Raw genomic sequence first — 16,673 nt, 5'->3', positions numbered from 1 at the left:
CTGTGGGTCCTGGGACTGGGGGCTTGAAGCTGGATCCCTGTGCATGGTAACATGTGCACACATAGCGTGTACCACAACCCAGCCTCTGCTGACTCCTTTTTTAAAATATTTTATTTTATTTATTTATTCCCTTATGTTGCCCTTGTTTTATTGTTGTAGTTATTATTATTGTTGTTGTCATCGTTGTTGGATAGGACATAGAGAAATGGAGAGAAGAGGGGAAGACAGGGGGAGAGAAAGACACCTGCAGACCTGCTTCACCGCCTGTGAAGCGACTCCCCTGCAGGTGGGGAGCCGGGGTTCGAACTGGGATCCTTATGCCGGTCCTTGTGCTTTGCGCCACCTGCGCTTAACCTGCTGCGCTACAGCCCGACTCCCTCTGCTGACTCCTTTTTAAAAATTATTTATTTATTCCTTTTTGTTGCCCTTGTTTTATTGTTGTAGTTATTATTGTTGTTACTGATGTTGTCGTTGTTGGATAGGACAGAGAGAAAGACGGGGAGAGAAAGGTAGACAGCTGCAGACCTGCTTCACCGCCTGTGAAGCGAACCCCTTGTAAGTGGGGAGCTTGAACGGGGATCTTTATGCCGGCCCTTGCACTTTGCGCCACATGTGCTTAACCTGCTGCACCACCACCCAGCTCCCTTCATTTATTATTTTTTAAATATTTATCTATTTATTTATTGCAAGTGAGGTGGGGAGAGAACCAGAGCATCACTCTGGCTCATGCGATGCTGGAGATGGAACTCAGGACCTCCTACTTAAAGAGTCCAGTGCCTTCTTTTTCTCCACCTCCCAATTTCTTTGTAAGGACTTGACTGCGATCTTTTAGACTTAATTCTGAAAAGGCAGGATCTTGAACACAGGGCCCAAAGCACATAGACTTGAGCCTTAGGTTGGGTGAATAGCAAGAAAGCAAATGCCAGTCAAGTTTTTGGCTTTACTTTAGGAAACCAATATGTTTGAAAGGTGAGAATACATACGGGAAGCCAGGCGGTGGCACATTTGGCTGAGTGCACGTTATAGTGCACAAGGATCCAGGTTAAAACCCCCAGCCCCCACCTGCAGGGGAAAGCTTCACGAGTGGTGAAGCAGGGCTGCAGGTATCTGGATTTCTTTTTTTTTTTTAATTAAAATATTTATTCCTCTGGATTTCTTTTTTTTTTTAATTAAAATATTTATTCCCTTTTGTTGCCCTTGTTGTTTCATTGTTGTAGTTATTATTGTTGTTATTGATGTTGTCATTGTTGGATAGGACAGAGAGAAATGGAGAGAGGAGGGGAAGAAAGACGGGGAGAGAAAGACACCTGCAGACCTGCTTCACCGCCTGTGAAGCGACTCCCCTGCAGGTTGGGAGCCGGTGGCTTGAACTGGGATCCTTATGCAGGCCCTTGCACTTTGCACCACATGCGCTTAACCCGCTGTGCTACCACCCGACTCTCTTCCCTCTGGATTTGTCTCTATCTAATAAATAAAATAGTAATTAAAAAAAAGAGTTTAGGGGGCTGGACAGTGGCGCAGCGGGTTAAGCACACATGGCACGAAGTGCAAAGACCGGCATAAGGATCCTGGTTCGAGGCCCCGGCTCCCTGCCTAAAGGAGGGTCGCTTCACGAGTGGTAAAACAGGTCTGCAGGTGTCTTTCTCTCCCCGTCTCTGTCTTCCCCTCTCTCCATTTCTCTGTCCTAGCCAATAACAACGACAGCAATAACAGCAACAATAACTACAACAATGACGATAAACAAGGGCAACAAAAGGGGAAAAACAAAAAATTAAAAAAAAAAATGAAAACAAGAAAAGAAGTGTTGTTGCTCTTCAGCTACTGACTGGAGTCTGCTGGGCTCACTTGCAGCCTGGCCTAGAGGCCCCTGCATAGGTTCCGATAGCTCACCATACCTGTCCCCTCATGAGGACACACTGGTCTGAGGGTGTTTCACCAAGATTTAGCACAAGGCTATGGCAGGTTTTAGATGATGCCAGATTTTGCACCAGGTGCTGCTAGCTGGACTATAATGTGTCGCTGTTTTATAGGGGCTCTGGACACACAGGTCACTGCCTTTCTGCATTTGAGAGAAAGATGCACATGTGTGCTCAGGGCAGTGCCTCCTGAGTCTTAGTGTGGGCTGGGCTCAGAAAGCAGGACTCAGGGTTGTAATCATCTTTGTATAGGATGCTATTTCCAGATACAAGAAACCGGGCATCATAAAGGTCATGTTTGGGAATAAGGAGAGTTTAAGGTTGGAACTTTCCACTCTATCTCCATTACATCATCCTTATTACTTACTTACTTTTTACCAGAGCACTGCTCAGTTCTGGCTTATGGTGGTGCTGGGGGTTGAACCTGGGAGGCTAAATCTGCAGGCATGGGTCTTTTTCCATTACCACTACGCTACCTCCCAGCCCTACTCTGTCTTCAGCTCCTGCCGTCACTACCCCGCTTTGCTGCTAAAGGCCCATTGACAATCAGCCTTATCCACAAGGTCACAGTCACCAGCTGAATGTCATCCCTCCACCTGCAAAATCCCTTCTGCAGGCTCTTAACACCACTGCCTACTATTTTGCCTGCAGTGTAACCCAAGTGTTCATCATGCTGACTTGTAACCCTGCTTGGTATCTGTGTCCTCAGGCTTCCTCTTCCTTCAAGACTCCTCCCCCAAGCCCTTCATTTCTTCATCTCTTCCTCCTTGTACCATCATTCTGTCTCCTTGGCTTAACCTCATGTAAAACACATCTGTCTCTGCTTCAACTGTGATGCCTGTTTGATCTTCCCATCCTGGCCAAGGAAGGTGGTGACGTGAGTGAGAACTATGAGTGAGGGGACGGGGGAACCTGAAGAAAAGGGCAGAACAAGGGGCAGGAGTCTGCCTACCTGTCCTTGACTTGCAGCAAGTAGCAGACCAAGCAGTAGCCAGCACAACTTTGCACAAAGTTCCGCTGGGCACTGAGGAACGCCTCAGTGGTGTAGCTGCCATGCTCCTGCAGGAAGTAATCGAGCAGAGAGAGCTGTGACTGCTTCTTCACCTGGTGGATGGACACGGCATTCACCACAGGCTCAATCATGCCACTGTCGGCCGAGATCACGAGAATCTTGTACGGCTTGATCCACAGGGGCACACGTTCCTGCTCCCAGATAGCCTGTGGAGAGACCCAGAGGCTCAAACCTCTGCAGTCCCCAGCCTCGACAGCTCCCCTCCTCAGCGGCCTTGGGTTCTAGGCTATCAAGTGAATAAAACCCACCAAAGCAACAAAAGACTGGGTGTTTTGAAAGGAAGTGCAAGGGTCTGACAATATGCAGGAAATCACACTCTGAGGCATGTGGAATGCCATCTTATAGGGACTGGGAAGTGGCTCACCCAGATCCAGCCCCCAGGCCAATGCATGGGAGTGCCTGTAGGGGAGGGAGCTTCATGAGTGCAGGCAGTGCTGTAGTGTCTTACCTCTCACACTCTTGTCTTAAAAAAAAAAAATGGCGAGAGCAGTAGAGCCATGCAGGCAGCAAGCTTCAGCAATAACCTACCTTGATAGCAGAAAAGAAAGAGGGAGGAAGAAAGGGTCAAGGAAAAGACCTCACTGTCTCCTGGCAAGCAGGAAGGGCAGGAGACACTAATACAAGTTGGAAAAGTAAATGACTGAGAAGGATCTAAGTATAGAAAAAGCTTCTCTAGAAACTAAAAACATTTAGTAGAAACAGCTGGTTTAAGCATGTGAAACTGCCTGTGGGCAGCCAACCTGGGGGCCCAAGGGCTCCAGAGCTTAGCACCCAGTTGGGAGTTTTGATCTAAAGGACAAACTCAACACCCATGACCAGATCAGGGCAGGTACAGACCACAGAAGGCAGCCACAAGAGGTCACTGTGGAGCTGTTTTTCCCAGAGAAAGAGTACCTGGCTTAGTGCATTCTCCGCCTAGTACAGATCTGAGCTGGAGCTGTCCCCTCCCTGCAGGAGGACGTGTGTGTGATCATTTCTGTGTGGTTGCAGGTGGGATGAATCCCTCTCCTTTCTCTTACCTGCAGTTGCTTCAACACCTGGAAGGCCAGCAGCTCCTGGCGGAGGTCATCCCCACACTTGACAATGACTGACAGGAGCCGCCAGTTGGGGAGATGGCCATAGGGGGAGCCCTCTCGGATCCGCCTGAGGACAGAGGCAGGAAGTGTCAAAGTGCCAGGCCAGAGTGAGCAGAGAAGCAGCTTCTACCTTCAGCCCAATCAGACGCCACAGGCACCAACACAGGGACAACTGCAGCTGCCAGAACTCTGACAGGTACAGTGATAAGACACACACACACACACTCCACTTACCGCACTTTCTCTTGCCAGGGCTCTTTGAGAGCAACTGCAGAAGGGTCTTCTGGGTCTCGCTTGAAGGCGGTGGGGGTGTGGGCCAACTGCTCTGAAAGGCGCCGTCTAGCATGGAAAAACTGTATCATTTGCTTGGAGGAGTTAGCCCAGAGCTCACATCCCTGACCAGGCTGGCCTTTTCTGCACTGTGGCCTCAGCTCTGGGCACACAGATGGGAACCTGGGCTGAGAGCCTCAAGGAACGAAGCATGCCACCAGCACCTTTGTGCTAACCTTGTGGTTGACAGGCATACTAAATGCAGATGGCCAGGTCCTCACCCCCTCCTGTTCCGTGACTTGGCACCTGCATGTCTAGTAAGTCCTGCTCCCTCTACTGTGTGGCCCTCAGAGCCCACTCTGAAACACTGCTCTAATACCTTCCTCTGGGGGCTCCGTCCCTTTGGAGTCCTTCTAATGTTTCCCCTCCTTCTGTGGGAACCCGGTGACTTCTCAGCCCTCACTAGAACTGCCTCATGTTTGGTGGCCACAGGACGAGGCCCAGGGAAGGAGACAGGTGCAGTTGGCAGGGAAAAGGGACCACGGGCTGGCCATACCGGATGTCCCCAGCAGCAATGAACACAGGTTCCTTGCTCTCCTGGCTGGTGATGCTGTCCACTGAGAACTGGGAGATGTTGTCACAGCTGTTGGTGTGTACTTCAGGGAGCTGGGAGAGCAGGAACTGAGGTCAGAAGTGTGATGCTCACTTCTCTCGCCTCCTCCTCAGATCACCTCAGTGCCACACCTCCAAATCACAGTCAGCCCTCCCTTCCAAACTCTGGTCCCAAGGCCAGCCCTGGTTACGTAGCCTCACCACTTGGGCCCCACAGTGTTTAGGCACACACGGAGACCCCATTTGTGTTTTTCAAACTGACAACTGTCTGCATCAGAACTACTTGGTGCGACAGAGCCCCAATCCCAACAGAGATGTGAATTAGAACTAATGGGATTGCCATCTGACAATCAGAATTTGTAGCAAGTTCCTTAGGAGATGCTCAAACCACAGCCCGACTACCTCAGAAAGCTGAGCATACTGAACTCTTTCCCACAGTTCCCCAGGCCTGCAGGAGTATTGGTTTGCAGAGGCCAGAACCAAGCTTCCCTAGGCTAGCTAGCTACCTCCTCCAATCATTTTTTTCAAGCTAATACTCACTACCTCTGACTCTAAATCATTCTACCAGACCCCAAGGCTAATGCCAAATCTCTTCCTTTTTCCTTCCTTTGTACCAGAACCTTGCAATTCTGTAAATCATTTTTTTGTATGTATCTTACACATTTTTTTCTTAACTGTCAGTGTTCAACATCCTCATCTGGACTGTGAGTTCAAAAATAAGGATTCTGTGGCCATAGAGATGGCACAGTGGGTAAAGCACTGGATTCTCAAGCATGAGGTCCTGAGTTGGCATCATATGTGCTAGAGCGATGCTCTGGTTTTCCTCCTTTTTCATAAATAAATCTTAAAATAACAACAGAAACCCCCCCTTGCTTTTTTCTTTAGAGGCAGAGAAGGGGAGAGGGAGGAAGATAGCATAGTGCCAAAGCTTCCTTTAATGTGGTGGGCACTAGATTGGAATCTGGACAGATCCTATCTTTTCACAAAGTAAAATTTGAGTGTTTCAGAGATCCAAATAAAATTTTTGTTAGGTTCCCTACAGCCCTAGAATGATTTTAGAATATTTCTTTCCACTTGTAGGATTCTCTCTACAAGCTGCCCTATGCTGGTCTCTCCTGACTCATGTTTTATATATATATATATATATATATATATATATATATATATATATATATATATATATATACAGTTTTTTTGGATAGAGACAGGGAGAATTTGAGAGGGAAGAGGGAGACAGAGGTAGAGAAAGAAGGGGCTGGATGGTGGTGCACCTGGTTGAGCGCACATGTTACAATGGGCAAGGACCTAGGTTTGAACCCCCAGTCCTCACCTGTAGGGAGAAAGATTTGCAAGTGGTGAAGCTGTGCTACAGGTGTCTTCCTCCCCACCCCCCCTCTCCCCCCCCCTTTTTTTTTTTACCAGAGCACTGTTCAGCTCTGGCTTATGGTGGTGCAGGGGATTGAACCTGGGACTTAGGAGCCTCAGACATGAAAGTCTATTTTCATAACCATTATGCTATCTACTCTCCGCCCTGTCTCTCCCCCCCTCTACCACCCCATTCCCTCTCAATTTCTCCCTGTCTCTGTCCAATAAATAAAGATAATAAAGAGAGAGAGATTGAGAAAGAGAGACAGCTGCAGCACTGCTTGTGAAGCTTCCCTGCTACAGGTGGGGGTGGGGGCATCCATGCACGTGGCATACTGGGCGTGCCATTGCCCAGTCTTTCTCCTGACTCAGTTTTCATAGCTTCTCACTTCACAGCCATACAAAATTGCTTCCAGTAGTTAAGACGGACCAGACTCCCTCATCTCTTCCAGTCTCTGCTTATTCCTGTTCATCTTCAGACAGTACCTCCTCCAGGGACCCTTTTGGGACATGTCACAACCCCAGGCTTAAGTCAGTGCTACCTCCTCCCTCAAGTTCTCCTATAACGTCCCCTCTCCAGCATGGCCGAGCTACACCTCGCTGCAGCTGCCTGCTGCCTGCTTCTCTTCTACTATGTCACAGACTCCTTGCAGGTAGGGGTCTGGTTGTATTCACTACATGCAGCCCTCAGAGCTGGTCCAAAAAAGAAAAAAAAAAAAAAAAGATTTCTTGGGGTGTGGGGGGGTGCTTCTGATTCTATTCCAGACCACAGCACTGCTCTGCAATTTATGATGATGGAGGGGCTCTGCAGTGGATAAAGCACTGGGCTCTCAAGTATGAGGCATAAAATGGCAAAGCAAGTGGCCTGGTAGGTGGTGCAGTGGACCATCCACCATAAGCTAGAGCTGAGCAGTGCTCTGGTAGATAAATAAATAAATAAATAAATAAATAAATAAGAAACAGAGCACTACTCTGCATATCTGATGCCAGAGTCTAGCTCAGGACCCCACACCTGAAGGTCCAGTGCTTTATCCAGTGTACCTCCTCCTGCACTGCTTGCTTTGCTATTCTTTTCTTTTTTCTAAATATTTTATTTATTTACTAATGAGAAAGATAGGAGGAGAGAGAAAGAACCAGATATCACTCTGGCACATGTGCTGGTAGGGATCGAACTCAGGGCCTCATGCTTTAGAGTCCAAAGCTTTATCACTGCGCCAATCCCAGACCACTCTCTTTTTAATATTTATTTATTTCCTTTTGTTTCCTGTGTTGTTTTATAGTTGTAGTAGTTGTTGCATAGGACAGAGAGAAATGGAGAGAGGAGGGGAAGACAGAGAGGGGGAGAGCAAGATAGACACCTGCAGACCTGCTTCACCGCCTGTGAAGCGATGCTCCTGCAGGTGGGGAGCCGGGGGCTCGAACCTGAATCCTTACGCCTGTCCTTGCACTTTGCACTACCGTCCAACTCCCACTCTCTCTCTTTTAACCAGAGCACAGTTCAGCTCTGGCTTATGGTGGTGCAAGGAGTGGGACTGGGGGTGGGGTAGGGGGATTGAACCTGGGAGCCTCAGGCATAAGAGTCTCTTTGCATAACCATCATGCTATATCTACCTTCTGCCTGCCCTTCACCTCTCTCTAGTGAGATTTTTTGTTTTTAAATGGCAAAGCCATGCTTTGATGTCTCATTCTCATTAAAATAATTCCTCTCTGCAGGGGAGCTAGCATGCCATAATAATTTATGCAAAAATACTTTAAAAAATATTTATGGGAACAACAACAATAATAACTACAACAATAAAAACAACAAGGGCAACAAAAGGGAATAAATAAATAAAAATAAATATTAAAAGAAAAAAAATATTTATGGGAGTCGGGCTGTAGTGCAGCGGGTTAAGCGCAGGTGGCACAAAGCACAAGGACCAGCATAAGGATCCCGGTTCGAACCCCGGCTCCCCACCTGCAGGGGAGTCGCTTCACAGGCAGTGAAGCAGGTCTGCAGGTGTCTATCTTTCTCTCCTCCTCTCTGTCTTCCCCTCCTCCCTCCATTTCTCTTTGTCCTATCCAATGACGACAACAACAATAATAACTACAGCAATAAAACAACAAGGGCAACAAAAGGGAATAAATAAATTAAATTAAAAAATAAATTAAAAAAAATTTATTTCTTATTTTCCCTTTTGTTGCCCTTGTTTTATTGCTGTTATAGCTACTGTTGTTGTTATTGATGTCGTTGTTGGATAGGACAGAGGGAAATGGAGAGAGGAGGGGAAGACAGAGGGGGAGAGAAAGACACCTGCAGACTTGCTTCACCACCTGTGAAGTGAGCCCCCTGCAGGTGGGGAGCTGGGGGCTCAAACCGGGATCCTTATGCCAGTCCTTGTGCTTTGCGCCATGAGTGTTTAGCCTGCTGTGCTACTGCCTGACTCTCGCAAAAAATACTTTTATGTTTTGGGTGGGGGTAGATAGTTTTAATCCCCACACCACCATAAGTCAGAGCTGAGCAGTGCTCTGGTCAAAACAAAAGACAACAATCTCTCTTTTTTAGTTGTGAAAGAGAGTAACACAAAGCAGAATATTGCTCTGGTGTTCATGATGGGTGTTCTGTTTTGCACTCAGTGCGCGCTTGCCCGTGTATGATGTCAGGGCTTGAGCCCAGACTCTCACATCTGCACCGCACACACTCCACTGTTGAGTCACTTCCCAGGCCCAGTATTTTGGGTTAGGTTCCTCTCACTTACACCTCACCTAACTCCCTCCTTCACAGAGGAAGACCTCTGACTCTGTTCCAGATTCTAGCTGTGTGGAGCTGGTTCTCTTTCACCCACTGCCACCAGCACCACTCGCTAGGTAGCTGCCTCAGCCTGCCCCAGGGTGCTGCCTTGTACCAGACTGATGTAAGTTCTGGGAGCCTTCTCACCTCCACCTGCAGCTCGCCTATGTCATCCACGGACCAGGCCTCATCGTCATTGTCATAGTTGGGCACAGTGCTGAAGCTGCCCGCCCGCTGCTCATGGGTGATGCCACATTCCGGCAGGTTCTCGACAGACCGTGTACTCCGGATTCGGTTCTCAGGGATCCGGGCAGGGACATTGGTGGTGTCAAAGTTTTCACATTCGAGGACTTCCACATAGATCAGGTAGGGAGCCTGGAGGGAAAGGGAGAACTGTATGGACAACATATCTCCACCACTGTCTCCCTAAGCTCAAAGCAGTCAATGCAGTTCTTCCTGTTGTCCAATCCTAGCTTCTACCTGCACTGGTAAGGCTGCTGGCATTATGGATGCCATATTCAGGGCAAGGACATGTCCTAGGAACACTGATGTACTAATGAACTTGGGGGAGTGAGCACAGTCTTCAAAATGTTCTAGTTGCACAACCCAGAAGATGGCACAGTGGACAATGTCTTGGACTCTCTCACATGAGATCCCAAGTTCAATCCCTAGCATCTCTTGTGCCACAGTGATGCCCTGGTACTATTTTTATCAATAAGTCTTTTTTCAAAAATGTTTCAATTCACTGGTCCCGGAGTTAGTACAGTGGGAGAGTTCTAGACTCGCAGGCATGAGGTTCCAAGCTCAAGTGCCAGCACTGTATATTCCAGAATGCTGTTTAGACCTGTGTGTGTTTTCTCCCTCATGAAGGAAACTAAATAAAAAAGTTATTGATTAACGAGAGAGATACAGTGAGAGAAAGAGAGAACCAGTGAATCACTCTAGCACATACAATACTGGGGATTGGGGACCGGGTGGTGGCGCACCTGGTTGAGCACAAATGTTACAATACTGGGGATCAAACTCAGGACCTTATGTTTCAGAGTCCAACACTTTATCTACTGAGCCACCTCCTGTGTCATGTAAATCTATAAAAAAATGTTTTAGGGGGGTCGGGCGGTGGCGCAGTGGGTTAAGCGCATGTGGCGCAAAGTGCAAGGACCGGCGTAAGGATCCCGGTTCGAGCCCCCGGCTCCCCACCTGCAGGGGAGTCGCTTCACAGGCAGTGAAGCAGGTCTGCAGGTGTCTATCTTTCTCTCCCCTACTCTGTCTTCCCCTCCTCTCTCCATTTCTCTCTGTCCTATCCAACAACGAATAGCATCAACAAGGGCAATAATAATAACCACAACGAGGCTATAACAACAAGGGCAACAAAAGGGGAAAAAAATGGCCTCCAGGAGCGGTGGACTCATGGTGCAGGCACCGAGTCCAGCAATAACCCTGGAGGGAAAAAAAAAATGTTTTAGATCTGGGGAGACAGCATAATTGCTATGACTTTCATGCCTAAGGCTCTGAGGCCTCAAGTCCAATCTCTGGAACCATCATAAGCCAGGGCTTAGTAATGCTCTGGTTAAAGAAAAGGGGGAAAAAAGTTTCAGTTGAGTCACCTGGGAGGCTGTGTAGTGTAGAGCTTTGAACTTGCAGGCATGGAGTCATGAGCTCAATCCCTGTCACTGCCAGCATCTGCTCTAATCTTTCTCTCCTCCCTCATGAAATAAATGAATCTTAAAAAAATGTATAGTGATTATTATTTTTAAATTTTTTTATATTATCTTTATTTATTTATTGGATAGAGACAGCCAGAAATTGAAAGGGGAGGGGAAGATATAGAGAGGGAGAGAGACAGAGAGACATCTGCAGCCCTGCTTCACAACTCATGAAGCTTCCCCCCTGCAGGTGGGGACCAGGGGCTTGAACCAGGGTCCTTTCACACTGTAACATGTGCGCTCAACCAGGTGCACCACCACCTGGCACCCTTATAGTGATTATTAATGAGAATAAAAGTGGGAGAAGGGGAGAGAGAGACAGAGAAAGAGAACCAGAATATCACTTTGGCACATAGGATGCCCAGGGTCAAACCTGGGACCTCAAGCTTGAAAGTTCAACATTTATTCACCATACCACCTCCCAGGTAATGCAAATATATTTGTTTAAAAAATGCTTCAGGAGGCCAGGTGGTGGTGCAGATTGTAGGGTACACCTGTTACAATGTACAGGGACCCAGGCTCAAGCCCCTGGCCCCATCTGCAGGGGGAGAAGAAGTTTCATGAGGGGGACAGGAAGTGTCACACCTGGTTAAGCACTCATATTATACAGTGCGCAAGGACCTGGGTTCAAGCCTCTGGTCTCCACCTGCAGGGGGAAGCTCCATGACTAGTGAAGCAGGCTGCAGGTGTCTGACTCTCCTCTATCTCTCCCTTTCATCTCAGTTTCTCTATCTCTATCTAAAAAATCATTTCTCCCTGGGAGCTGCACAGTAGCGCAGCGGGTTAAGCGCAGGTGGCGCAAAACACAAGGACCGGCGTAAGGATCCTTGTCTTTCTTTTTTTTTTTTCTTTTTGATTGTGTGTGTTTTTTTTAATGTTTATTTATTCCCTTTTGTTGCCCTTGTTTTTTTAATTGTTGTTATTGATGTCGTTGCTGTTGGACAGGACAGAGAGAAATGGAGAGAGGAGGGGAAGACAGCAAGTGAGAGAAAGATAGACACCTGCAGACCTGCTTCACCGCCTGTGAAGCAACTCTTCTGCAGGTGGGGAGCCGGGGGGCTCGAACAGGTATCCTTATGCTGGTCCTTGCACTTCACACCACTTGTGCTTAACCTGCTGCACTACCGCCTGACTCCCAGGTGTCTATTTTTCTCTCTCCCTCTCTGTCTTCCCCTCCTCGCTCCATCTCTCTCTGTCCTATCACAACGATGACATCAATAACAACAAACAATAATAACTACAACAACAATAAAACAATAGGGGCAACAAAAGGAAAAATAAATAAATGTTAAAAAACTAAAACAAAATAATTTCTCCCTGTCTCTATGCAAAAGTAAATAAGTAAAAATTATTTCAAAATATGTTTCGGTGGAACCTCAAAGGGTAGGGATGATTCAACTGGGTAAAAACTTCTGTAAACTAGGCCTGAAAGCCTTGCTTTTGTGGCTTAGTGTCCTAAAGAAAGACAAAATGGCAGGAGAAGCTGGGCAATGCTCACAGTAGGGTTCTCACCTTCAGCACTCCCGAAAGAGAATCTGAACTATGGGCACTCTACCCAACCAGCAGACAGATTCAGCTAATTCCCTCCAGTGGGGAATGGGCTTCCTTCTCTGCTGGGAAACAAAAGGCTCCCCTATTTGCACTGCTGCCATTCCTGGAAAGTCCATGAGTCATAGCAGGGCTGGAGAAGAGCTCCCGAGAGCTATGGAGGGAGGAGAGCAATTTTCTCCTGAGACACAGCATGAGCAGAGCTGACAGGGTTAGGCCTCTTTGGTCTAGAAACATACCTCAGAGGAGGGACAAGAGGACCCTTGAAACCTCAAGGGCACAGAGACAAGGTTGGTGTGTGCAAGTGAGCTGTGTTGGGAGTCCAGGGGGCTGGTGGGACACCCCTGGGCAGCTATGGAAGCCCCAGATGAGTATGGGAGAAGAGTCAGCCTGAACCCTACCTTGTCCTTGGAGTTGAGGACAACAGCCTGGGTGTGAGGCACACGGACCACGTGGTGGTCAAAACTGGCAGTAGGCAGCCAGACCCGGGCAGGGAGCTTGTGGTTGAGCAGGGAGAGCTCTGAGATCAGCCGCTGAGTCTTCTGTTCCTTGGTGGGGAGCGTCGCCAGTCGTTTGCCAATAGCCATCAGGGACTTGATGAATTCACGCTCGGGGGCCAGTCTGATGGGCTACAGAGGTTGGTGTGAGGGAAAAGATGGTGAAGAAAACATGGGAAGAAGTGACCCGCCCCTCAGTCACTCCTGGCTGTGCCGGCCACGGACCCTATGTCTGCAGAGCTTCAGGAAAGATGCCCTTTCAGCCTGAGATGGCAAGGCCATCAACTTGAACTGGGAGCAGGTGGCAGAGCCGATGCAGGCCTTCTTCACAGGCTATTTCTCCAAGGGGGGGGGAGGTGTGAATTTAGGTTACTGGATGTATCCCTTGAATGTTAGCTCCTCAGAAACTGTCCACAAGGGACAATGTCCATAGGGGCTTGCTGGGGTTCCCAGGAGAAGAGTGTCTATGCTGCCCCCATTCAAGGTCTGGTGGCCCCCTCCCAGCCGGCATCCCTGGACAGGCCTCTGCCCAGGGCCCCCAGCTGGAGAGGGAGGCTCAGAGTCAACATTTCTTTTTCTAAAGAGGACCAAATTTATTTAAAGGACTTGGTGGGATCCCCATTGCACCCCCGCCTGCCCACCTGTCATCCCATCACCCCATGACCTCATGGGATCAGTTTGCATGCAGGGAGGAAGAGATGAGCAGGACTGAAGAGGGGACAATCAACAGGGGAAGCAAAGCAGATGGTGTGAAGGTGGAAGGAGGTATGAGGATGTGTGGGGCAAAGCAACAGTTCCTTTCGCCCTTCAGGCTTCTCTTTGTGCCCTCTTCCCTGCTCTTCAGAATTAGGCTCTCCATGTACACTCTCAACTGAATGCTTGGCTCCTGTGCTTAGCGCTTGCTTCCAGAAAGGGCAAGGTCAGACTGGTGAGCTGGTGGAGGGTGCTAAAAAAGGGAAGATGGAGGTAGCCACAAAGAAGGGCTCTTTTGTCTTAGCTCTTCTGTCAAAGGGGTGTTTTATCAAGATGGCCACCCAGCTTCCTGTGTCCAATCCCTTCAACTAGATAAGAACAATCTCTCTTCCTCTTAACAGAAATATGTCACTTGCCAGTCTCTTCTCTCCTTTTCTGTGTGTCCTGCTTATTCTTTTTCTGATGTGTAATTCTAACTCCCTCATAATGAAAAAAAAGGGGGGTTTCTTTAGACAGTGGGTGGTCCCAGGCCTACCTTTGCATGTACCACTGAGTTAGGGGTCACAGGAACGGCTCACCTCTCAGCTTATACCCTGGGAGGGGTAGGCATGGGCCCCACCCATTAGTGAAAATGGTGTTTTGAGTCAATTGGGAATGCTTTGTGGGGCAGGGATGAAAACAGAGAAGGACATTCTGGGGTCCCTGAAAATATTCCAGGAAGCATAGGAAAGGGAGAGAGGGAGGGAGAAGGAAACTGGAGATTCACTCCATCCATCTTGCCACTGTCATCTACCCACTCAGGTGGCACACAGCCACTGTCCTTAGGGTCACCCCCACTCCAACCAATTGTCAGCCAGCTCAGCTCAGAGAAGGTGGGGTCCCTTCCCATCCTCCCATCAGGACTTGGGGCAGGGGTCAGAGTTCTGTGAACATGCTAGAGATGCAACCCCAGGCCTCAACAGAAAGGCTCTGCCACCTGGGAGGAGACAGGAGTCATGATCAGAAGGGGATCAGTACAGAACAGAGGAAACTGATTGGCTAAATAAACAAACAAAAAAGAAGCTAAAAAAAAAAAATCATCCAAACTCTCAGAGGGTCCAGCATTTCCTCTCACGCCTTTGGCCAGCAACAAGGTCCAGTGAATGTGGGACCAGGGTCAGGGCTAGCTCAGAGGGGACAGGAGAGGACAGAGGGATGGCAACAGCTCCTGGCCAGTGAGCTGGGGAGTGGGAAGGGCTTGAACAGGAAAAGACCTGGGTGGCTGAAGGTACAAAAACCAAACTAGCTTTGGGGAGGCAGAGCTTTCTTTCAGGCCAGATCCTTTTGGCATCTGGATACTGCTGCCCTAGTGCAGGGTGAGTCTATTAAGACACGGAGTCCATCACATCTTTGATGCCCTGATGGCAGAAGCCATGGGAAGAGAATGCTAGAAGGAGAAACAGGGTTTGGGGGGATGTGGGGGGCATCTGCTGAGTATTTCTTGGCTCCAGACCAGAGGAAATTTCTAGCTCTTGCCCAGCTGTTTGCTCAAGAGGCTTGAGAGACCTGAAGCTGGGGGCTGAGTCACACTAGTCCCAGCTGTTCCAAGACACCTTTAACTGGGCCTGAATCAGCCTGGGAAGAATGGGGTGACAAAACCTTCCAGGAAGGAAAAGCACCTTTTAACTCTAGTCTGGGCCCAGAGATCTGGGGACGGAGAGGAAATGCGGCCATGGGGGGAGCCTGCCACCCAGCCCCAGCCTGGCCCCACTTACGGAACTGAATGAATTATCAATACTCTCGGTGCTGGAGGAGAGCTCCTAAGAAAGGGCCAGAGGGCAAGGGGAGAGAAGGGGTGGGGAGGGAGGGAGAGAGAAAAAGGCAAGAGAATTTAGCTCCAACTTGGCCCATCATTGCATCTACCTTCAGCCACATCAAGAGGAGTCACCCCAGAAACACCAACTGGCCAGGTTCAGGATGCTCAAGGGAGAGGCTGGGAGGCCAGCATGGATCTGGAGGCTGAAGGGCTAAAGAAACAGTGGCCTCGGGCCAGGCGGTGGCACACCTGGCGCACCTGGTTAAGCGCACACATTACAGTGCGCAAGGACCCAGGTTCAAGCCCTTGGTCCTAACCTGCAGGAAAGCTTCACGAGTGGTGAAGCAGGGCTGCAGCTGTCTCTCTGTCTCTCTCCATCTCTATCTTCCCTTCCCCTCAATTTCTCTCTGTCTCTTTCCAATAGTAAATAAAGTTAAAAAAAAAAGAAAAGAAAAGAAACAGTGGCCTCTACTCTTTTTAAAATATTTGTTTGTTAATGAGAGTGGGGGAAGAGAACCAGACCATCACTCGGACACATGTAATGCCAGGGACTGAATTCTGAACCTTATGGTTGAGAGTCCAATATATTTTTTAAATTTTTTATATTTATTTATTTCCCTTTTGTTGCCCTTGTTTTTTTTATTGTTGTTGTTAATGATGTCGTCGTTATTAGATAGAACAGAGAGAAATGGAGAGAGGAGGGGAAGACAGAGGGGGGAAGAAAGACAGACACCTGCAGACCTGCTTCACTGCCTGTGAAGTGACTCCCCTGCAGGTGGGGAGCCGGGGGCTTGAACCGTGATCCTTACGCCTGTCCTTGCACTTTGTGCCACTTGTGCTTAACCCACTGCGCTACTGCCCTGAGAGTCCAATATTTTATCCATTGTACCAACTCTTCAGTCCCCTACTTCTTTCCCTTCATTCGTTTAAGAACTACTTATTTTTAAATATTTTATTTATTTATTTTGCCTCCAGGGTTATCACTGGGGCTTGGTGCCTGCACTATTAATCCACTGCTCCTGGAGGCCGTTTTTTCCTCATTTTGTTGCCCTTGTAGTTGTTATTCTTGTTATAGCTGTTGTTGTTTTAAGATAACAGAGAAATCAAGAGGGATGGGGAAGACAGAAAGGAGGAAAGATAAGACACCTGCAGACCTACTGCCCAGCCCCCTATTTTATTTATTTATTTATTATTATTATTTTTTTTCCCTCCTCCAGGGTTATTGCTGGGCTCGGTGCCTGCACCATGAATCCACCGCTCCTGGAGGCCATTTCCCCCCCCCCCTTTTGTCGCCCTTGTAGCTTCGTTGTGGTTATTATTATTGCCCTTGTTGATGCAATTCGTTGTTGGATA

At 48.4% G+C, this 16,673-nt stretch overlaps 1 protein-coding gene across 5 annotated transcripts in view; it reads right to left on the bottom strand.

Moving 5' to 3' along the window:
* Positions 1–16,673, bottom strand: part of PI4KB (phosphatidylinositol 4-kinase beta) — a 47,016-nt gene that overhangs the window by 3,461 nt on the left and 26,882 nt on the right. For 2 of the 5 annotated variants that reach the window (XM_016191516.2, XM_016191517.2), the window contains exons 3-9: positions 15,280–15,324; positions 12,737–12,964; positions 9,229–9,456; positions 4,891–5,000; positions 4,299–4,403; positions 4,008–4,131; positions 2,869–3,134 (exon numbers count right to left, since the gene is read on the bottom strand). In XM_016191516.2, the coding sequence (XP_016047002.1) occupies positions 2,869–3,134; positions 4,008–4,131; positions 4,299–4,403; positions 4,891–5,000; positions 9,229–9,456; positions 12,737–12,964; positions 15,280–15,324 (1,106 nt within the window). The remainder of the gene's footprint in view (positions 1–2,868; positions 3,135–4,007; positions 4,132–4,298; positions 4,404–4,890; positions 5,001–9,228; positions 9,457–12,736; positions 12,965–15,279; positions 15,325–16,673) is intronic. The other 3 variants (XM_060201699.1, XM_007530645.3, XM_060201700.1) reach the window with 2 other exon arrangements.

This window comes from Erinaceus europaeus, chromosome 11, assembly GCF_950295315.1.
Source record: "Erinaceus europaeus chromosome 11, mEriEur2.1, whole genome shotgun sequence".
Lineage (NCBI taxonomy): Eukaryota > Metazoa > Chordata > Mammalia > Eulipotyphla > Erinaceidae > Erinaceus > Erinaceus europaeus.
The sequence above is the reverse complement of the archived record's forward strand: the minus strand, read 5'-3'. Positions and strand labels throughout refer to the sequence as shown.